Source organism: Poecilia reticulata, chromosome 11 (genome assembly GCF_904066995.2).
Source record: "Poecilia reticulata chromosome 11, P_reticulata-male-v2, whole genome shotgun sequence".
Lineage (NCBI taxonomy): Eukaryota > Metazoa > Chordata > Actinopteri > Cyprinodontiformes > Poeciliidae > Poecilia > Poecilia reticulata.
Genome location: NC_088840.1, coordinates 5,186,830 through 5,211,067, shown reverse-complemented (window position 1 = coordinate 5,211,067; position 24,238 = coordinate 5,186,830). Strand labels below are relative to the sequence as shown.

General features: G+C 40.3%; 1 protein-coding gene and 1 long non-coding RNA gene across 2 annotated transcripts in view; one reads left to right on the top strand and one right to left on the bottom strand.

Moving 5' to 3' along the window:
* The first annotated feature begins 2,022 nt into the window (after positions 1–2,022).
* Positions 2,023–3,303, top strand: LOC108166730 (uncharacterized). Its single transcript, XR_001777099.2, has 2 exons — positions 2,023–2,505; positions 2,608–3,303. It is a non-coding gene; the product is annotated as an uncharacterized LOC108166730 (long non-coding RNA).
* LOC103472032 (visinin-like protein 1) overlaps positions 3,099–24,238 on the bottom strand; it is a 32,609-nt gene continuing 11,469 nt past the window's right edge. Inside the window, exons 2-4 of the mRNA XM_008421385.3 lie at positions 9,846–10,021; positions 8,674–8,889; positions 3,099–8,585 (exon numbers count right to left, since the gene is read on the bottom strand). Coding sequence (XP_008419607.1) covers positions 8,388–8,585; positions 8,674–8,889; positions 9,846–10,007 — 576 coding nt within the window. The 5' untranslated portion in view covers positions 10,008–10,021 and the 3' untranslated portion in view covers positions 3,099–8,387. The remainder of the gene's footprint in view (positions 8,586–8,673; positions 8,890–9,845; positions 10,022–24,238) is intronic.

The window sequence follows — 24,238 nt, the reverse complement described above, 5'->3', positions numbered from 1 at the left end:
GAGTTCCATGTTTTTACACCTCTAAAAATAACACTCTTTAGTGCCTGATTCTTTTTGCAGAGTAAAAGGAATGAGGTCCATGATTTGTATTATTATTTTTGTGCAACGTTTGGCTAAATAAAAGTTGATTATATAAAACATTTGGTATCTTAGATACTACAATAAGTGTACATCCTGTTCTCTTCTATTGTACTGGTTTCATTTTGATAGGGCTTAATGCAAGTCTTGCCTACAGTTTTGTTTGTGCTGGTGAAAAGATGATATATTTCATCATGTATGATTATTTATTTAATAGACGTATACAATACTGTGTATTTTGCCCTGTATTTATGAACCAAGTAAAGATAAGGCAGGTATCGCTGATACTGATACCTATATCAATATCGATACAAATACTTTTTATTAATTGATTATGCCTCACTGAACTTCTGATCTTTTCTGTGTTTTTGTGGTTTTTCCTTTTAATTTGTTTTGCTAAAACCTGGGATAGAATTTGGACAAAGTTTGTAGGTGTCTCCAAAATACTTTAAATGGAATAAACAGGATAAAATAGAAAAACAAAACAGAGTTATGTGCATATTTTCCCTAAATAAATAGTGTAAAAAAATTATTACTTGAGAACAAATCAAAACAAAATCTTTTCTGAGGTAGACTTGAAAAACTACCAGCAAAAGTTACATTTCAAGAGGGATTTTGAAACTAGAGTATCAATCTTACCATGCTACTATCCATCCAATACTGGTATCAACTTCGATACTATCGATATTTTGTAACTCTAACAATTAAGCTCAATTGGAAGCTGCCTCGATATACACGTGAGATGTTTTCTGGAGAAATGCTCCTGGTATGTCCACATCTCTGAAGAATATTTGTGAATTATTCAATTCAATTTATAAAAAAAACTTTATTATTATGCTTCAAAGTCAAACCCCAAGTGACAGAAAGCAAAACTTGGTTATGGAAAAAGATGCTCTTCTGGTGAGTATGAAAGCCAGTAAGGGAGGGGCAGATCAGGGATTGGGAATAAATTAGCCTAAAGGTGGCAGATAATGGATGTACCCTTCATTAAAAAAAGGTTGTACTTAGAGCCATTAGCCATGCATGCTGAATGCTGCTACAGATTGGTGCCTCAGTGGTTTGCACTCATGTTTTTTTAACGTGACTTTGCATTTTCCCAGTGATTTAGTGAGGTCTTTCCACTCAGTTAGAGCTCATATCTGCTTTACATACAGAGGAAGATCAGCAGTAACCCAATCAGGTCCAAGTTTATGCTGAAATGATGCGGGATTGTTCTTTTTTTAACTGTTGTCATTATGTCTTATATACTGAGAAGAATTAACAAAAAAATTAATTGTGGAAAAGTCCTGTTGCCCGTGTGTTGCCCATGTGCTATTCATCAGATCAAGTCAATAAAAAGAAGACCGTGGATGTTAGCTTCTGCGCTAGCACCACAAAGGCTTCGCAGTCTGTCTTTGTTTTGTTTACAGATTTCAGCTCTTTATGAGAAACGCTGGACTCAAACTCTATTGAAAATCTTTTACATTTTTTTGCGTAAAAAATGTAATTTTACGCAAGATGTGAAATTACATTTTCACATAAACGCTCATCCAACCTGACTGAGACTGAACTATTTTGCAGAGAATACTGGACAAAAATGGTCTTTATACATATGCAATGCTGTAGAGACTTATGCCTCCAAAAAAGGTTTGCAGGTCCTGGCTGAATACAAATGCATTTCACTTTTCAGATGGTTTTGTAAAACAGAGTTATAAAACACACATCCACTTTACAGTTATGCTCTGCTTTGTGTCGCGCTATCACACAAAACCCCAAGAAAACACTGAAGTTTGTGAGTTAGTTGTTCCAGCATCTCTGAAGTTTTTGCATTTGTGTAAACAACAGTGGCTGCTGCACAAACTGTAGCTGCTTCAGGTCAGCTAGAGTTTGACCTGATATATATATATATATATATATATATATATATATATATATATTTATTTATTTTTTACTGTGACATTCACTTCCTGTGTGTTCAGCATCCTCATCTCTCATCTCTCTCTGTTCTCTTAGCTTGTTATGTGAATATGAAACTGCCATGAGAGAATTGAACACCTGACCTTTACATGGTCTCCTATTTTCAGCTTTTGTGTTAAAAATGTCACAGACAATTTGTTGTGCAGGTGGACAAGGAGGCAGGTACAGAGTGGAGGGGGCGCATTTAGCATGCAGCGCCCTCCTGTGGCCACTGCGCGCTTTGCACCCTTTTGCTGCTCTGGCGCTTCATGGATTCCGTCTGCTTGTGGCCACAGTGTGTGCTTTTGTGGTGTTTGGTTTTCCACTGAGCTGAAAAGCCCGATGCGGCGAGGCTCAGAATAGATTTTTATTGATCCGTGATGGAGGGCTTAGGGAATGTGCAATGGAAAAAGAGAGGGGAAAAAATGGCGGATTGGGAAGTTGTATAAAGGAGAAGCTCCAATAATTGAGCCCTGTGTTGGATTTCTTGAGGTATGCTCATTTTTACACCTTTATAAATCAAACTAAAGTAATTTATTAAGGCACTTCTGGTGAGTCATCTCTCCGTTTCGTTACTCCTCCGCTTCTGTCTAGTTAATGAGAGTCAACCATCACCGGAGGGATGATTACCTTCCACATTACATCTCATCGCTCCTTCTGCACGTAAATATGTGCAGCAAACACGGTTTGTGTGGCTCGTCTCTTTGCCTCGTGGCCCCATCACGGTTACCATGGGAACAGCGTTTAGGGGTGACATCACTGCAGCAGTGTGGCATCGTCACTGAGATGACTCATGCTTGGTTTTTTTTTTTTTTTGTTGTTTTTTTAAGCCGGCTAATAGCTTTTTAGAAAGAGTGTAGAGGGACGGGAGAAGACATGCTGTAAAGGTACCGAGGTCGGGAGTCGAACCCGTCCGGGACAGCCGCGATGGAGACTAAGGCCTCCGCAAACGGGGCGCTACGCCACGCTACGCCACGCGACGCAACGCCGCGGTGACTCGTGCTAGCTCTGGGTCGGTTTTTGTGCGCGTGCCTCGGAGCGGTTTCCGACGCACCGACACTCAACGAGAGGAAAACACACGTAACTCTTGACATTTATGTTTTATTCTATGTAACAAAAATAATTACAATGTTTTTTTTGTTGTTGTTGTTCTAGGACTCTAATAAGATTTCAAAATAAAAGTAAAAAGGACACACAGACAGATTTACATAAACATCATAGAGAGAAGTCGAAGAGTATAGTTATATTGAACAACAGAGCGGACATGATTCCCTGTTAAGAAGAAAAGTTTTTAAAAAAAACAACAACCTATGTTTGTATTCATGTCACAGAGGTTAAGGTGCCTGTTTAGAACCGCATAACATGTAACAAGTACATCAGCAATTCACAATGAGCTCCACACAGTCGGTCAATCCTATTCCCATCGTTGGCACATAAGAGAGATGGACTTTTCTCACCAACATTCTGAACTGGGTCATGAGTCAAATAAAAACTTCCATATGATCTGCAGCTGTGTGGGGGTGTGTGTACAGGAATCTTAATTAGAGTGGATGAAGTCTAATCAAAGTCTAATCAACACAACAGAGTGAAGACAGAAACATTGTGGATCTACTGTGTGAGCCGATCTGTTCCAATCAGAGCTTTTTACAGCAAACGGGCACATGTGAAATTGGATGACTAACCATGTCAGTGGCAATGATGTAGGGAGTCAAAACGGTACAAAGGGAGGCAGCAAGGCAGAGGGACGGGCAAATAATAACACCACCTGTCATTGAGTTCATCTTAGTTTGTCTGCCAGATCGATTTCCTATCATATTTAATGCAAATGTAAATTATATAAACGAATAATACAGGCAGGTGTTTATAACAGCAGACAAAAGCTAAAGCAGCAATTATTTCACGCTTCAAGTGATGCTCTGATTCTACTGTCATGCTCATGTGTTTAGTATTAACAGAACCTTTAAACTATCTTCATGTTTGACGCTTGACTACAGTAGCAATGATTATTTAATGGAAAATGGAGGAGGAAGAAAATGCGCCATCAGTTATCTTGCCATGTTTAATTCTTGCTAGCATTTTCGGACAGAATAACTTTCTGATATAAAAGTAAAGTAACAAAATGCTAAATATTACAACAGTAGCTGATGCTATTTTATTTATTTTTTATACTGACTGGAAATGAATAATATCTTCTGTTCTAAGTATATGTTTCACCCCGGAAAATTATTGGTGGCGCACTTCCTCCAACCTCCACTTTCTATACAAATGATCATACATTTTTTTGTGAATACCGGTTAAAGCAAACCTGTTGATAGTTTAAAGGTTCGTAAAAAGCATTCACATAAACATCCTTGATGTTTTTGATACTGGAGTTTTATCTAGAAGGTAAAAGTCAGCTTTGGTCTTGGCCCCTCTCAGATTAGCCCATTAACTTTAGGGCCAGCTAATCTGGACAAATAGAGTAATTTACTGCAGTCAAGACACTGACTGCTTCTAATAAATCCCTTCTAACTGTACTGTAAATTTGCATGGTTATGTTTGCATATGCTGTCTGTCACAGAGCTACAGTACTCAAAACTGTCTTAAAATTTGATTATGCGACTATTTTGGTTTGATCATCTCTGCCGTAATATATTCAACTGATCTAAACAGGGATTTGGAATTTTAGAGAGAGAAAACTAAGTAGGATAAGAAATCAAGCTGTAGGATTTTTAAAGAAATATTTATCTAAATACCTAATAACCATAAAAACTGCTTTTCTTTCCTAGAATGATTTCTGCTTATGTCGTTCTTAAGAAGTTTCTCGGAAACGCGGCATAATTTCTAGAAGTGTCTTTTTTTCCGATGTGTGAAATAATAATCCTAAATGTTGTAGTTCTATTGCCAGGCCTATATGTGGTGCTGCCACAAAAAATACACAAAGCAGAGAGGAATAAGATTTGATGGGAATGTGAGGTTATTGTTTTTAAAAAAAACTGCATACTGATCTACAAATGGTTCTAAAGTGGGAAAACTTTTGTATAAACAACTAACAGCATCCTGGTGTAAATTGCACGTAGCTAAATACCAGGAAATAAAATGTATCTTAAGTAAACTTTTAGCTCACCAAATAGGTAAATTTAAAACCCATCTGAAGATACTTAAGTCCAACCTCCTTAAACACTTTTAAATGCATTAAACCAACAATTTTATTCTGTTTGGATAGTTAGAAGCATTGCCTGCTGTTGACGGATGCTTTCTGTTACAGCTAAAACCACAATAAAGCCTTAAACAGTGCTAGCATTAAAAGGGGCTGTAGTTTAGTTGACAGATTTCTCTGAGTCGCTTTTTCTTAATTTGATTAGAAGGTAATGCTGAAAAATTGGCCAATAAGTCTGACTCTTTTTTTCAGTCTTTTTCATACAAAAATTTAAATTTTTTCCACATTGGGCTATATTTTACCAACATTAACCATGTAAATTGTTCATACCGTAATGTTGAAGGGAATAAATATGGCTGTTAGTTATATAAGACAATCTCTTGTAATGGAGGATGCTTTTCACTTTGATCTCCAAGGCAGTTTATCATGTACTGAAACAGGGAATATGCAGCATCTGAACTGCTTCCAGACGTGACCATTTTCTTCCGACCACTAGGTGGCACTGTGACACAGCATTGCTTCTTAATCACCTCCATCTCCTCAAAGCTAGATAACAAACTGTCAGCTTTGCTGTTTGGGGCAAGCTAACCATCGTATAGTCTTAGCACTTGTAGCATTGCGACAGTAGGCTGTTTCATGGGGCAGATTGTACATCATGTATACCAGCAGATCACAAAAGCAAACAAGTTAGGGTAATAATACTCAGTGCTTCAAAGTGGAGGTCACATTCACATTGTTACAAAGTGAAACTAGACTGAGGCATCTCTTGTTACACAAATGATACAAATACAAAACACTGAACACTCAAACAGTAACCCCCTACGTACGCACACACACACATGCATACACACACACACGCAGAGCTCTGATGTCAGTTCAGTATTACTCAGACACACACAGATGCACTCTTTCTCTCTCAATAGCAGTGTTGTAAAATGAAATCAGGTCTACACTATCGGTACATTTACATCTTATATTTGTTTATATTCATAAATACGATTACACTCGTATTATAATAATGTACATGTAGAAGCTCTTTCTGAACAACCAGGGAGGGAGCGTCTGCAGTGGAGGAGAAGATCAGCGTCTTTACTTTGGACACAAATGCAACATTTGCCACGGATATCTCTGGGACATTCTCGCTAGCATAATCAGGTTTTTACATTACTTATAGACAAGTGTAATTCCCAGTCTTCAAGACAAACCAATGAGGAAGAGTCAACTTGCTTGACTCTTTGTGGCATTTTAAAATAACTGGTATGGGAGTATGATGAAACTCAACTTCCCCATGTCTTTTATTGGTGCTATGTGTGTGATTGCGCCCCCAACTGTGTGGACAAGCTAAGTTTATGCTTTCATTTTATTATGATGTTGTAGAGCAAGAACTTTAAAGAATGCTATGCCTTCTCGCCTGGTTGTGTTATGTAGGGGGGACTGGCACTGCTCCAAACTGCTCCTTATTAGAACGCCTCCAATTAGAACAAGAGAACTGAAGCTGTATGAGACGAGTCAGATACATCTTCAGGAACAAAACTATGTCTTTCTGGGAGAACATATCAGTCGCAGTCCAGATGCTGCAGCATCCAGAATGTCATTGATGAGTGACATTTAGACACTTGGAGGGGTCTGGACACTCAGCTATTGGCAAACGATTCCTTTCTGCAGGTGTGGATTCAGATGATGTTTTAAATGATTGGATCTGATTTTACCCAGTTCGTTGAGGCGAACTGGTAGTTGCATGCTCTGTAAACAACCCCATGAGGAGTAGGACCAAGACATTGTTGCCAGCAATAAAATGTCTTAAACGTCCCTCTTGCTGTGACTTTAATTGTTCAATATGTGGAAGCGTGGCAAACACTGACTTAACGACTTTGTTTACTTCCTCTGATGCCATTGCTAAAACTATAATCCTGCAGAGGAAGGCTACCTTTAAAGTAGTCTCAGACTGGTATAACCATAAAACTCTGAGATTGCCTTTTCTAGGTTGATGTGAATCTTGGCTAAACGGTCACCAGTTGTTTCTGTGTATTTCTGGGTGTTTAATGCAAATATGTAGATACACCATCCATTTTTCTTCTTTCATCTAGCTTACCACAGGTGACACACAACGCCTGAGCTACCTCTTCAACCCTTTGCTCCGTTTCTCATCGATTGTAGATCTGAGCAAAGTTCCTCTCCCTTTACCTATTATCAAAGCGCTTCCTCTCTGACATTTAGGGAGGAAGAAAGAAAAAAAAACAGGGCAGCAGCAGGACGCAGGCAGAGGAAGGGGAGAGACGGCTATTTAATGTGAAACAACGGTGAATCATCGTAGCAGGTTTGGCCTTTCTCAGAAATACCATTCTGTCATAAGATCTATAATTACTGCTGTGATTATCCCCGTGCCGAGATGGTCAAGTGCCTCCTCTTGTTGCTCAAACAAGTGGTTTTACTGACGAAAGACTGTGGGGTTTGCAGGATTCGACATACATTTTGCAGATCAGAGAGATTGAAGAACAAAAGCACGAGTTGCGTCACAAGCAGAACAAGTCTCGGCATTAACCAGATTACAAAGTCCTTTAACAAAATATTGATTTTTGTTATCAAAGCTGTGGGGGGCAGCTAAGAAGTGACTGTGGAGCACATCAGAATGCCTGACCACGCCGCTGGGGGCAGCCGGGCAACACTTTTCATCAGCTGCCAGCCTAGTGTTTAGCTGGTGGACACTCAGCCATAATCTGCCACAAAAACGCTCCCTGGAAGCAGCTGGGAACTTGGCTAGGGAAGAATCTAAACCAGTGCAGCCATGGTCTGACCAAAACAGTGTGTTTACTGTACCTCCAGTCTCCAGTACTGAAGGCAATAATAAAATGAAATGTCTGGTCTTCCATGAATATAAAATAGCACTCTCCGTCAGATAGCTGATCTCAACACTGCTGTTACCCCGCAGCCTTGTGATCTCACGTCCAATACAGTGTGAAAGCACGAGTAACACCATGCTGCTCTGCTATGCACCAAATGCAGCAGGAGGGAATTCCACTTTTCACAGACCATCTGACTGAATTTGTCAAGCCTCCCGTCTAGAGTAAAGCAGAGTGGGGAATAAACGGAATGGCGTCAATCAATCGTCAATGCCTCTTCCTCCTCCTCCTGTAGGACTGCATCCCTCCCTGTCTTTTCTCAACCTAACTTCCCTAGCTTCAGTTCACCCCCTCATCCCTTCCCTCCCTTCTTTTCTTGCCCATCCCCTCCCCTTCTACTTCTGCATGTCACACTGCAGCAGTAAGACGATGGAAGGGTCGGACTTGGCCGCCTCTTTAAACTCTTCCAGGGTGATCTCGTCGTTGTGGTCCTTGTCCATCTTGGAGAAGATCTTGTCGACGCGCTGCTGAGGCGTCAGCCCGTCCTCGTTCATGCGCATCATGATCACCGTGCCGACCATCTTGTAGATGGCCTGCAGCACAGGGTAAAAGGGAAGAAGCTTTTTTTTTTAGAAGCAACCCTAAGCTTTCGTTTTAGGTTGCCCACATACAATCACACACCTCGATGATCTCCAGCATCTCCATGCGTGTGATCTTTCCGTCTCCGTCCAGGTCATACATGTTGAAGGCCCAGTTGAGTTTCTGCTCAAAACTCCCCCTGGAGGTAATGGACAGAGCGCAGATGAACTCCCTGAAGTCGATGGTCCCGTCGCCGTTCTTGTCAAAAGTGCGGAAGGCGTGCTGGGCGAATTTTGATGCGTCGCCGTACGGGAAAAACTGGAGAGTGGAAGCACAGGGAAAAGCAGAATGACAAACTATGACAATTGTACTGTGAAGAACCTTGATGCTGTCTTTGGCCCGGACATGTCTTGGTCAAAGATGTCTATAAATCTTTAATAGATGCCAAATTTTATCACACAGAAAACAACCCTTTATATGCAGGAATATATTGATTCAACATCAGAAAAATAAGTGCAAGTGTGTGACACATAGAAATAGAACATGAAGTTATTGGCAGAAATATCTCCGGCAAAAACCTCTTAAGCCACATTGTCATTGTTTTTGCTATGATTAACTGTAACACAAGAATCCCCCAACCATTCCCAATATTTATATTTATATATATATTTGGCCTTAAATTGAATTCAATGTGCCATGAAAATAGATATTGAAAAGTCTTCAATTTGACTTGCTGGAACCTGCAGATACCCTGACTTACATGACCACTTGGTTTTTCAGCGATCAAGACGAGTTACTGCTTTCTAAACGAGCTGAAAGCTACTGAGGTGGAAGCCAAGGGTCAAAAGTATATCAACATTTTGATGACAAGCTAAGATCACAGTGCCACATAGTGGCCTGTCATGAAAACTACAGCACATTAAAGGTGTCTTGGAACTTTTCCCCAAAGATCATCCCAAATACAGGCAGTTTCCAGTTTCTAGTGTAGAGTAATAGCAGTCCTGGTGTCTAGCTAGCTTAGTGGCTAGCTGATTCACTTAAGTTATATGAAAAACAGATCTGCAAATTGTTTAATTCCAGCATCAGAAGAGGTATACAATGAATACAATAAGTCAGTAGTCATAAATCTATTATAATCAACTAAGAGAACAAAAGTGATTAGCACTAAGAGTGCTATCGGTTAGAGTTCCAGTGAAACCCAGCCGTCCTTATTAAGGCAGAATCAATTAGCACGTCTTCTTCTCCTTCGCCTCATGTTTTCTCCCGGCTCTCACCTTAACATAGAGCTGCTGGAACTCCTCCAGGTTGAGAATGCCCGAGGGGCAGTCTTTGAGGAAGCCTTTGTACCACTGCTTGAGCTCTGCCTCGTTGAACTCCGTGCTCTTGGTCAGGTCGTCCAGGACCTCCGGGGCCAGCTTGCTGTTGTGTTTCCCCATGATGCCTCACCTCTCTGGGTGGGAAAGCAGAAACAGAGCGAGACCAGTTGAGCATGCAGGTGAGGGGCCGCTAGACAAAACAACAGCAGCAGCAACAGCAGCAGTGGCGGCCCTGTGTTGTTGAACTGCACAGGCCTCATGAGGATGACGAACATAATGAGGACATAATTACTTGCGAACAGATGCAGCCAGAGCAGGTCTGCAACATTTTCATCAGGCTGTGGGTGTCTGAATATTTGCCGACTTTCATCTTCCAAGAGGATTTTATTCTAATTATGACCTTAAAACAAGACATTTATTCTCTTTATTAATGACTAAAATGACTGAACATCTAAAAAAAATTGACAACGTGTTACTCTGATAACTCTGAGTAACATCAGATACATGCAAAAGTAAAGCAGAAGAAAGTAAGAGAGTTAAAGCTGGAAGACGGAGGGCTTCGAAATCTGCAGCAACTGTCCGTTCCTCAGAATGACGACTCTGACCTCTCGCTGTGTTTGCGAGGCCTGTGATGTCATCGCTTTAGCTTAGCCCATAAAACGGCCCATTAGCCGCCGACACCACACACATAACCCCACATGCTGATGGCCACTGCAGCACCTTCGTGACGCCATCCGTGACTCATGGAGCCGTTTTCGCACTCTGACACAGGACACATCCGACGGCGCAGAGCCGGGCGGCCACAAGTCCTGACGGTGTCAGGGCAGTTTTCTGGCGGAAGCATCATCCTGTCGCACTAAACGCGGAATGAGTAATGGAGAGGGAGGCAGCTGAGCCCTAAATCCCTGTGAACTGTGCTATTATTTTTGAAGAGTTGCATTCCCGAAACAAGTCAAAGACACTTGGGGGACGCATTAGCTTAGAAGCAGAGTCATAAAAGATATTGATAAAAGGAATATTAGCAGTAAAAGGGTAAGAGCTGTTGAAGAAAAGAAAAATGTGGCAAAGGTCAGTTCTGATTTCTTCAAGGTGTGTGTGTCTGGATTTCAAGTCAGAAGCTTAGCAAAGGTATTACATACACAAATTATTTCAAGAAACAAGCAGTAAAATAAATAAACTCAGGTCATAAACATCCACTGCTAAACTCCTAAATGAGTCTCTGAATTCAAAGTTTAACTAGTGCTCTCATAGATTTTCACATGTAAATGCATGTGCTGGGCAGAAGTCCACCATAAACATAGATGCACTGACTGGTTCCTTAGGTTAGTGTTGGCTGAGGAACTCGCTCACACACACATCATATCTGAGTGGCATCAGATTTTATAGCGGTTGTAGGATTTCTCTTTTGTCTTTTCTGAAAGACCACACAAACCGTCCTCCCACTAGCACTAGACTCGTGTTTGTTTTGGTTGTATTTACCCAGAATGCCCTGCGCCAGCTGACTTGGCCAGAGACAGAGTTTGTGTCAACTGCACCCAGTCTTGGCATGTCAGAGGTCGCTTTTATGGTCCGCAACAGAGACATTCTAGGCAAATGAATTACAGTTTGGTTAAATGGAGTGGCATCAGATTTCAGTGGTTGTAGGATTTCTGTTTTGTCTTTTGCAAAAGACCAAGACCAGGAAAATGAATTACAGTTGGGTTAAAGTTGGTGTGAATGCACTAAAGTTGGTGAAGTGTAAGCACAGTGGATTTAAGCCTATCCTTTTGTTACAAAATTGTTTGTCTCTATTTGTGGGGGGGAAAAAGGAAATATAACTTTTTGAGGAAGTAAAGCCCGTTATATCAGACCCATTATATCAGACATCAGAAAGTCATTCTGAAGGATTGTTCTCATTAGCAGAACCAGCAACCTTTTAATCCACTAAACCCCTTCCCCAGTAGAGTTGTCGGCTCTCTGACAGCTCGTCTTAGTGAGGCCTGACTCTCTGGTGTCAAGAGTTTATGCAGAGATAACCATCATGGTCTGATCTCATTGGGCCAGCTGAGGTGAAGCTTTGACAACCCAGATGAACAGCCTTCTTCAGCATATCGCTTCGGCTGCCCTGGAGGAGCTAGAGCTTATCAGAGTGCAAACAAAAAGGTGAAGGTGTGCGCATGGAGAGCATGCCAAGCAGTGAGGGGGAAGAAGAGGCACAGAAAAACTGAACACATGGATGTAGACCCTGACCTTAACTATTCAGATTCTTTCTTTCAATTAAACATCAGCTGCATTTTCTTCTGATGGATTCTGTCTTCTGGATCTTCAACACACACAACAGTCTGATTGCACCCTTTTATTCACTGATTTTAACATAATAAGCACTTATAAATAACATGAAAATCATGAAGCCTCATGATTCTTTATCCTTTATCTCTTATGTGAAATGTGGAGCTGTGAGAGCAAAACCATCGATTGAGTTGACAGCATGTTGTTGCTGCTGTGCGCAATGACGTCTTTGACATGCCGTTCATGTCAAACACACCTACACACACACACTAGTTATGATGCTTGCTGTCACTACTTCAGGAAACAACAAACTGTAAGGTACAGGTTTTGTGTTATGGAAACAGAAGATGCAAGCAGGATGCTTGCTCAGTCCGGTTTGGCACTGCCGAAGGAGAAGACAGACGAGTTTCTTATTGAGTGTGAAGGGAGCTTAATGCATGTTCATTCCAGCCGTCATGCTGATAGTAAAACCCTGGGTGAAAAGCTGGGCTGTAAATGCGTGGGGGAGACTTCATGTGTGTCACCGCGCATGTGTTTGTCAGGCCAGCTTGACGGAAACGAAGCTGACGGGGCGAGAGGCTGAAACATGTTGGAATGCCTGCACTGTGGATGACTTAAAGATGCGTTTAGCGGGAGACAAGTGGAAATCAAAATGTTGAATACCATGACAGCTGCTCTGCAATTGTCCAATACTTTTATGTCTGCATTGGACGGCTGCAACGGATCTGACAAGAAACTTGGCACTTGCAATGAGAATGAATGGTAAATAGAAAAGTTACTTTCTTAATCCTACATTTCTTAAGTTTGTAGAGACTAAAATGTTCACACCTCGTAAATAGGCAAAGTGCCAGATTTCTAGCCCACTGGTTAGTTAATTGTAGTTAATTGTAGACAGTATGTTGGTATTAACAATATACAAAACGAGTTCGGTTGGGGACCAAAATTGGAACATTTGTTACATTTTCAGCTGGTGAGGTTTTCTTTAGTACTGCATTGAGCAACTTCCTTACACTCTCACCTGTGGTGGTGTTGCTCCAAGAACCACTGAAGGAAAACACAAAAACCTCTGAAGAAGACACTGACCACAACTTAATTTTTTTACAAAATGTAAACAAAAATGGAGTAGCATCATGTTTTAGGATTTATCTTTTGTCTTTGGTAAAAGTCCACCAGTCATTTCTTCCGCTGGTGCTAGACTCACGCATTCGTTTTAGTTGTATTTACCCAAAATGCCTTACAAGTTGAGGAATGTTTCATTGTAGTTACAGGAGGCCTTCTGCAAGTGTTAAAAGTATAAAACAGCGCTACATATGTTTGGTACATGTACATCCCAAAGCAACAGATTTTTACTGGATATTTTCATATACGTCCACCGTTATGGTACATATATTTAGAAACACATGTTCTCTGAAAATGTTTGTGGGTTTTGTCAATTATTTTATTTATTGTACACGTCATTAAATAAAGTACTGACCTGGGACTTGGTTTCTGCAATTTCCCAAAACTCAGATTGGTATCAAACATATTTCTTGGCACACCTGGGTATGTTCAATCACTGTGCACTGTATGAAACAAATTATTATTCCAAACCCTCCATCTTAGTCAATATCACCTCCATCACATTCTCAAATACATTTACACCTCGGTAATAGATCTTTGTCTGGATGCCTGTTCACATTTCTCTTTCCAACTCCATTTTAATGCTGTTTATACAGAAGGCAGCATCATCTTTCCTGTCTTTTCAACAAACTTTTACTCAGACGGATGGTCTGGACAGAAGGCTGAGTTTGTTCTGTGACAGTGTCATAGTGCTCTGATCTAATGTGTGCTGATGTGTCTGTTCACACCGGAGTGTCTCCCTTGACGGAGAGACAGTGATCAGAAATGTTCAGTGCTTGACGAAGCAGATCATACCTTCTGTTGATTTCTAGACTGGAGACTCGCATTTTGATGCACGGTTATTTCATCTAAAGGAACCACACGCTGTACAAGTCAATGTCGCTTCTAGATAAAGCACACACAGTCTCAAATGGAAATGTGAAGACAGGAAATCCAGTTTTGCTCTCCGCTTAGGTTATGTAAGGAGAATATGTAAGGTCTTTTTTTCTAACTGTCCAGGAAAATCTATTGAAAATAACTTTGACTTGATCAAGTAGCCTGTTAAATCCAGTTTTTATAAAATGAAAAGTTCACAGTCTGTAAGGCGTTGACAGGAACTCCCTAAGAAGATGCTAAATTTGTTCAGAATTATTCACATTTCCCTTTTCCAAGTTTTGAAACTATAGCTGTCATCAGCAGTGCATAAGAAAAACTGCTCTTCCTCTGAAATATCTCATTTAATTTGCTAGTACTGTGTGGACATCTCTGCAAATTGGCAAAATAACCTGACACAAGACGACCCAACTGATTAAAATGTTCATTGATTATGCCATGGTTCACCTAGTTTCTCACAGCTAACCATTGTAAGCAGTAGTGACTGTGGAGTATTGTTCTTGACACTCAATTTTGTGGTTGGCTAAACTGTTAGTAGTCCCCCTTTTGAGGTTTACCTGGAATTTCCTCAAAAAATCATGTATATTGTTTTATTTTTCTGTAATACAGGATGTGTAAAGTAGCAGTCTAAGAGTGAGGATGAAACGGGTTTGAGCACTAACTCCTAAAAATCTCCCTGTTACTTCTTACATGACACGATGAGCCTGTAAATTTTTAAAAAGGCAGCGCTGAAGCTTCTGTGTGGGCTGAAATTATGATAACTGATAATGACATCCATTTGTCTGTTTCTTTCTATAGATTTTACACTTCATGCTCCAAACATTGATATGGTCTACTGGTTTTACAGTCAGAGATAGAAGGGATATTAGTGTTCCTTAACCTTCTACCAAACTAAGTGTCCTTTCACATTATACCACCGGAATAAAGTCACTCAATTGTCTACTTGACTTTTAAGACTGCTCAATCCTTTGACGACAAACATTTTTGGAGAACCTACTATGTTGCTACTTATCAAAAGGCGTATCCAAGGTTTCTTTTTCATCCATCTAAATGAAAGTTTGGAAGTTTTCTCATAACTAATGAAACTTTTCTTCATGTTCTTTCTGCACCTCCTTCAGTTTCAGTATTGCTGTGAAGAACCAAACACCATCAGGAGCTTTTTCAGGTGATGATGATATGATGGGATGCAATCAGAGGACCCCGTCGAACCCAAAATCAATGTTTTTCACTGGTCACACCAGTTAACCATGCACGTTTCAAGTTAAACGCTTCTACTGATTCAAAGCAAGATGAACAAATTCTAGGTTTGAGAATGTACTAATGTAGCAGAAAAAGACGACATGGAAATAATAAAACATGGTATTAATAATTCAAATGCATGTACTTTAATTATTCAGCATTAAAAATCATTCTCCTTTTTATACAAGTACAAAATTATTCATTACCTATATAGTCTTATTTTACTTTCCCGTATGTTTTGTCTGAATCAAAGTAATGTTACAGTTTGGAAGGAGACCAGCCAGTCCCAACTTGAAATTGCTAGAAAATCTGTGAAGTGAGCTAAACAGTAAGGTATTAGTAAGGAGGCTTCCCAATCCCAAAAAGTTACAGCGCACCACTAGAGATAAACTATTATCAGTGGAAACTTAAGGGGAGAAAAAAGCTGGGCAGCAATTATAAGAAACCAACAAGGTTTTATTGCCACTGGTTTTTAAGAAAGTTTGGCTCCTTTCTATGTAATTTTGTTATGATCTTTTTTTCAGACAGAAAAAATCTAAATGAGTGAAAAAATCAATTAATACAAAACATTTCAGGTTAGAAACCTGTAATGTTTTACAAAGGTCCTCTCAAGGCGTCGTCTCCCAGCTTCCAGTCGTTCTAATTCCTCTACATCGCTTCAGTCAGAGGTAGCCAACATTTTTAAAAATCCTTTTTGAGAATCACAAAATGGTTGAAATGCTTTAAATAAACATTCAACTGTAATCTCACACAGTCCACAGTGTGGACGTGCTAATTTCCACTATATGGAGGAACGAAATGTTGAGCACACTATCACTACGATGGGAGCTCACGCTCAGAGGCTTTGGCTGAATGTGTCCCAGAGGGAGAAACATGTTGCTGTCTCTGCGAGGGAAAATGATTAGCTGGCAAAAGCTGTAATTGAGTTGGAAAGAGCGCAAAAATGGGAAGCGGGGCGTCCCGTAGAGCTGGTGACTGAGCAGGGCGGAGTTTGTCGTCTCTTCAGAGTGGAAAAAGGACAACAGACGTGATATGGGGACAATCGATAACACACTAGTCCAATACCAGCTCTGCTATCTACTACCCCATGCAGTGTGTGTGCGTGTGTGTGTGCGTGCGTGTGTGCTTGTGTGTGCGCGTGTGTGTGTGTGTGTGGAGGTTTGTGAAACAGAGGGTAAAAGAAGCAATGAAAACCTAAAAAGGGCCTGCTTATTGTTATGTGGATAAGCAGTAAGCTGAAACATTTTTGGGGCAGCTCAGTGATCTGACAGAAACAAACCAGTGCTTGCCTTGATGAAGCAAATCGCCATCCGGCAGAGACCGAGGCTCACGGCCAACAACGAGCCGCCTGATTTATGGATGTGATACGAGTTCAATCCAAAATACTGATGACTAAAGGGAAAGTAAGTTTAAACGGCTCTGCCGCTTCACGCCAAGAGCTCTGTACTTGTGATTTAAAAGGCATAAACCTTGAATCAAACTGAAAACTGTTTACAACATGAAGCATATCTGAAAATGTTTAGGAAACTAGACATATTACAAAAATATTGACTAAAGAATTGGTTTTTTCCAGATATTGTGTTGCCTTTTATCTCTTTGTACCAAACTTGGTCATTTATTAAAATACCTACCAAAACTTAATGAAGTCTTATATAAATAAGGTCGTATGAATGGCTTGCATCTACTGTACACGTTTGAGAAATGATGTAGAACAGTGGTCCCCAAACCCCGGTCCGTGGACCGGTGCCGGTCCGTGGACCAATTGGTACCGGGCCGCGCAAGAAATAATTAAATATTTCCGTTTGATGTAATATTTGAGTCTGGAGGATCTTTTATTTTGAAAATCCTTTAACCGGATTCTCTCGGTTATGTCTTGCGCGCCAACGCTGAGCCCACAAGCAGCAAAATGAGTAAGAAACAGATCAGATGTCTTTGGAAAGTTTCTTTGCAAAGGGGAAAAGGCCCAGAGAAGAGACAGGAGAATGATTTTATCCCGGACCGGTAGGTGAGTCCCACATTACAAGCTCTCTCTGCCGTAACATGTGGCGACCGGCTACTAATGAGGCAACGAAGCTTCAAGCTGCTTCGCCACGTAGAGACCAACAGGCTGTGGATATAAGCAACACTTCAGGTGTCATTTTCTCCCATCACTCCCAGGTGGGACCGTCTCGTTGCAGAGAAACAAGCTCAGGGCTCCCGTTAGTCATTATCGTGAATTAAAATTTTCATGAAAGTAAAATGTTCGTTTTTGTGGCGCTTCTGTATCATATTTTGAAGGGATATGTAAACGTTACCATAGCGACCAGAGTCAGAGCGTTTGGGCAGTGGTTGAGAGGAGATGAGTAGAGCTTGTGAGTCTTAAGTCTGGTTTAGACGGCAAGATTTAAGAATTATCGGCCGATTCTCCAAACCTCTGTGACCACAGAGCTGATAAAAGTCCAACAGGTTCGATCGGTTCGTGTGTCCAAGGCAGGAGCAGCACGAACCGATTCCAGTCACGAACATCGCGATTCCAGAAGAAAATCCACAAAACTTCCAACATAGCATACGGGAATTTAGAATAACCAAACACGGATGACTATTTAGAAGCAATAGTGATAGTTTGTGGAGTCATTTTAAGAGATAAAAGACGTAACAAAAAGAAAAGGAGGTGGATAAAAGACGACGGGAGCAGCTGGTCTATTTGCTGCACTATGATTTTTAGGTGACTGTTTTTTCATAGTTAACATTTTTAAATGAATAAACATAATAATGACCTTTACATATAATAATAAACATTTCCACATATCTCCAATATTCACCGGACTCACAGTTGCGCGATATGTCAGCTGTTTGGGATTCCCCTCTGTTCTTATGTCACCACGCTTTCTGATTGGCTACCTGTCACATTCAACAAGTTGTATTCTCGTTCCATCAGGGAAAACTCCACATCCTGCGATAAAAGGGCCAAGACTACCCAAATTGGGTATATTCAGAATTTAGGGGGAACACCAACATGCAGAAGCCTTATCTGACTGTCCATCCCCCTCTCCCCCCCGGGCCGCAGCAAAATTTCCAAGTCTTGACCGGTCCGCGGTAATAAAAAGGTTGGAGACCACTGATGTAGAGAGTAAGAAACTACAGTGGAAAGCAGGGGGGGATTAGTACATGACCTTAAGAAGATCAGGCAGCCCAGCATGAGAACCTGTCATGTCCTGTGATTAATACGGGCTCATGGGCTCAGGAGGAGCTTGGAGAACAATACAGAGGAATTTACAATCCCAAACAAGACACTTTACGTCTCGTTGTCTGACATTGATTCCAGGGTTTCCTTGAATGGATTTTGCTTGACAAACCTTCTTGCTGGCTCATCTTTTCAACTCAACTTTCTATGATTATGCTTGAACACAGCACTTTGTGAACAATCAATGTCTACATTCACACAGCAGGAATTGATGCTTAATATCAATGTTTTTTGCTGGAATTAGATTTTTTTTTGTGGTCATTCCAGTTACCAGTTAAACCGACTGCAGTGAGACTTCTGTGTGAACAGTGTTCGATGACGTCACACAGCAGCACACTGTTCGCAGAGGTAATAATGGACGCCATGTATGACAAATGTGCGCAAAACTTTATAGATAATGTCGAAAAACCACAATTTCACTTTTGCGGTGTTAATAAAAACAATCACATAAGTTTGATCACGCGATAAGTTAAAAATCATGTCGCGCCATCATCCTCCTACCACTTCCTGTCGTCGTCTTATTTGGAGTTTGCGCCAGTGGCAACATCCGGTTGATGTTTTTAAATTGCTTATTTCACTCATTTAACTGAATGATTTTTCTAAGATATTACAAGACGGTTTATAATTTAAATGCTAATATCTATGGACAGTTTTGATTCAGATGTAAAGGGTGAGCAAGTACTAAACCAATGTCCTCAATTTTAATAATCAGAATGAAGGAAGGATTTTTTTAAATGGGTCTTAGTGTGTGACTAGCTCTAGAGTGTGACAATACTCCTGTGTTGGGCTGACAGTGAGAGAGCAGCGGCCTGCTGGTCTGAAGTCAAGCTGTGCCAAGTTGTGTAACAACTGGAGTGGATGGCACTGCGGGCATCGGCCTCGACTCAAATGAATATCTAAATAGATCGAAAGGTTTTGTGTCGATTATTATGTGACTATTGATTCTTTTTGACAAACCCAGTTGCCAGGGGAGTGACGATGCATCCAGCTCACAAAAAAGAACGATACTTAATGTCAGGGTTCATTAGAATGAGGTGAGACCATAAGAGAATTTCATACTACTTAGATATTGTTTTAGTATTCAATTTATTTTATACAGAGTAAGGATCAGCGCAGAACAATCTAGACCACATATTGTGTTTTTTGTGCCTGTTTTTAATCTATGGTGGTCTTAATGCCATAAAAGCAACACAGTGTTTCTTTTTTGTAATTCCACAACTAGAACAGATACTTCAAAAATGAAAAAGTGTGTTTTAACAAATCTCTGTTCAGGAAAGAATTACAATTTGTACAATTCAATGCAGCCCACATTCCTTAAAAAAGGGCTGTGAAACAACCATTGAGTATAGCGCAGAGAGGTAACAACGAACAGGATGTAAACATTAACCTTCTCCATAGAGAAACTCACACTTATGACCCTAACAACTGCTTGCTCAAAAATTACTTTCAGAAATGGTTGTCTTTCAGAGCATTTTGCATTTTGATGTAGTTTTTTGCATTTTGATGTAGATATTAGCTATCTTTATCTGTAAAGATAGCTAATATCATTTACTAAGAGTAAAGTTGCCTGTTTTGGGGACTCTGCTGCCAACTGGTGTTTAAATATGTAATTTCATAAAAGAAAAAAAAATCAACGCAAAGGCTTTGTATTTCCTAAAAACTAGTAATACACTGGGATCCTGTATGTACAGCTGTAAATGTGTGATCATAAGTACGGAGGCAGTTTTTAATTTTGATCCAAGCAATTAAATTTTGGAAAATATTATCTCATTAGCATTAACACAGGCAAAATTTTTTACTATATAGCTTAAAAAGTGGTTAAAAGGACTCAACAAGCTAGCTACTAGCTACCATGACTAGCCTATCATTAGCCATTTATAATAGGTTTGTATCTTAACTGTTCCTCTGTCACAGTTTGGTTTTTCTTCTGAAAAGCCAAAATGGTGCCACACTGGAATACTGAACCACAAATAAGTGACGGGTTCACTGCAGTATTCGTTAGCGTGTATCTTTTTTTCTTCTTATCCAACTTTTTTGTTATGCAATGAGAAAAAACTAAAACTCCCTTTATGATTTGAAACTATTCTGAATGTAATCCTGTGATGAACAAAATCTTTTTGAAACCAACATATAAGAGATGAGACAAAGTTTTGAGTCAAAATGTAAAAAAGATCATTTGAAGAATAACAACACAAATGGGCGGTGAGGTATCATCATTTTCTTGAATCACATGTTTCATTGGCTTTTCTGTAAAAGCTGTGATGTCAACCAGTTAAAGTCACAGCCTGGTTTTAGTACATAAAGTAATCCTACCATCTAGACAAATAAGACCTCTTTGTGTTTATGCCAACCATAATTTAGTATAGAGAAACAGCAGAGAAGCTGCACTGGAATGAGTGGAAATCAGTAGAAAATAAGGGATGAGTTGTTAGCATGGTTCTTGTTAGTTTTTATATCACCTTAATCTGCATACACCTCCCAGCAGACTCATTCAGGACAAATGCATCGCTATAGAAACACTGCTCCCCCCGGTGCAGTTCGAATGCTCACTTAAGATGAAGCGGCATGTTGAGCCAGGGGAGAAACAAGGGGCACAAAACGGCAATGTGTCCTCATGAGTCAGTCTCCTGGAGACTCTACGTCTAAAATATCACTGATTCTCCTCAAGGTTTTATTCACTGCTATTACTGTAGCAGATTCCCTTTCTGCCTGAGCCCTAACACATCTGCAGAGCCTGTTAAAATCTGCAAATATCTGTTCCTAAAACACACTGAAGTTCACTGGAGCAAAAATTGTCTCCTAGATTACCTACGCTCAAGAAAATGTATTAACTCTAAGTACCGTTTTGGGAGAACAGGGTATCTGCAAGTCGAATTTAATACTTTTTAAGACAATTTTAATGTCACCTTGAATTAAATCGAAGAGCAAAAACATGTATACCTGTCCACACATGTAGTCTGTGTGGACAAGTCTCAGTCCGGCTGCACACATAGAATTTTATTCCATTCTTCTCTAAAAAGATTGAGGTCTAGGCTTCAACTGGTCCATTCTTGCACATCCATCTTTTTGTCTACAAACCATTCCTGTGTAGCTTTGTGGTTGTAAACATTTAGGCTTTCAAAAAATAATTGGTTTTAAAGTTAAAATAGACTGGAAGACTTTTATACTGTGTAACCAGGCAGAAAGTTTGCAAACTAAATTCAGTCATTTGTCTGGAGGTCTCGACAAAGCAACATGTGGGACATCTTCTGGCATTCTGTCAGAACATTAGTCACTTTAACTACTTTGAGGGCTGAAAACTTAACCCTTCAGCCCAAATAACCCAAATTAGGTTATTTTGGTATTAACTCAGCGGATTTTAGAGCATACATAACAGCTGTTATGAACTTGCTTTTACCTTGGACTGGATAAGTGATGGTATGTTTTGAACAAAAAGGTTATGTGCTATAGACAGATATTTTGTTAATGTTTGTTTTCACACCTAATAATCCAGTAGACTCGGTTCAATCGGGACCAAAACTGCAACATTTGTTGCATTTTCAGCTAGTGTGGTGCTTTAACACTGCGCTGCACTTTGAAAAACTTGTTCACCTCCTCACCTGTGGTGGCGCTGCACCAAGAACTACTGAAGGAAACAACACGAAAACTTCAGAAGACAACATGCACCTACACAAAATGCAACAAACCATGAGCCATTCCTCTCTCTAGCATGAGACTCTGATTTATTTTGGTTGTATGTACCCAGAATGCCCTGCATTTAGTTCGCTTCCTGCTTTTGGAGCGCTCTTTGCTTGGCATTCACATATGCATTTGAATGGCACCTTGAGTTCACTTCAATCTAACCGAGACCTAGGTTTTTTGGTGGACCAGAGTTCACATTTTTGATCTGCATTAGAGTTTGATTGCACATTTACACTTCCACAATCGAACCAAACTTTCTAGGCAGAAAAGATAAATTTCAGTTAAAGAGAACTAAACAGGGCTGGTGTATGTGCAGCCAAAAGAGTGTTAAAAGTAGAGGTACAACAATTGAAGTTCTCTGGCTTGTCACCAATCTCTAAGAAGCCTGACCTTGCAATACCAGTCTTGGTCAATACCAATTTTATTGGTCTGAAAAGTTGCTACATATTACGATAAAGTCGCAAACTTGACAACATTGACTATCATTGAGCACACAGATGTTACCTGGTTGGCGGTCAATCAATCAACTCTATTTAACAGCAGAACAAAAGGAGACAGTGGTTGGTTTCCAGACCTTGATGGAGGTAGATAATATTGGTTGATAAGATCAAGCAACATAAGTATCGGCCAATCGCTGACCTCCTAAAATGAAATAAATCGTGTCCCATTTCTCTTACTTTTGGAATATCACCACTTTTGGAATATCACCGATAGCTGCACCTGTAGGGAGAGGAAACTAATCATTTAGAAAGATATGCCACATCATTGAGCCACAGATATTTCCACATACACTGTATGATTGAGGAAAAAGCTAGTTTAACCATCCTTCTATCACAGTTTCTGATTGGTGGGAATCTTCAGCTGAATGAAGGACCTTGAGTTTTAACATCTGTAAGCGTTCATTAGTTACCCACCACTGATCCAACAAAACTCCCTCACTCTGGATTCTTTTATTGGTGCTCAACCACAATCAGCCAGTTTGCAAACACACACAACACACACCCAACAACCACACATCTCTATATTCAATCATCTCTCTTCCTGGGTAATAAAGCATGTGACAAGAATGGATGAATCAATCAGTCAAGAGGTGTGTGTGCATCATGAAGGCCGCCCTGCTTCAAACACAAAGACGTACAGCGGACAATGTGCGCACACACCAAGCCAGTGATGCATGAGACAGATGAGCAGTACACCTGGCCACATGGCTTGTTACCAAAATGGAAATGATGCATGGGGAGAGGAAAAAAGAAACAAAACGCTGCGTATGAGTGTGTCATAGTAGCACAGCATCCTTCCTGTGAGGCTGTAAAACACTTGAAAAACACACACGTACACGCACACACACGCAGGAATTACAGTAGCAGTTAACATGTTGCTTTACACTGGTATTATCGCACTGTGCGTGGATCAATAAGTCTTTTCAGCTTCCCAGAGCACAGAATGTGGACACAGTAACATTCACTGACCTGCTGCTCGGTCAGCTGCAGCTTCTTTCCACACGCTGTTGGACATAGCAATGGAGCTATGAGAACATCTCTGAACACCGGAGTGGTAAGGTGATTAAAGTCTTTCTTGTTTGATCATTAATTCAGTGAAGACCTTGGGTGTTTTCACACCTGATAGTCCAGTAGACTTGGTTTTATTGGGGACCAAAATTGCAACATCTGGTCGCCATACTGCACCGTGTCAAATGATCCAAACTAATATAAAAACCTGTTCAACCCCTCGGCTGTGGTGGCGCTGCACCAAGAGCTACTGCAGGAAATGACACAAAAACCTCCAAAGACATGAAAGCAACCTCTTCCTTCGCAAAATATAATCAAAATTGAAGTAGTGCTGGATATTAGCGGTTGTAGGATTTCTCTTTTGTCTTTGGTAAAAGATCACAAGCCGTTTCTCAAGCCTAGACTCTTGCGTTTGTTTTGGTTCTATTTACCCAGAATAC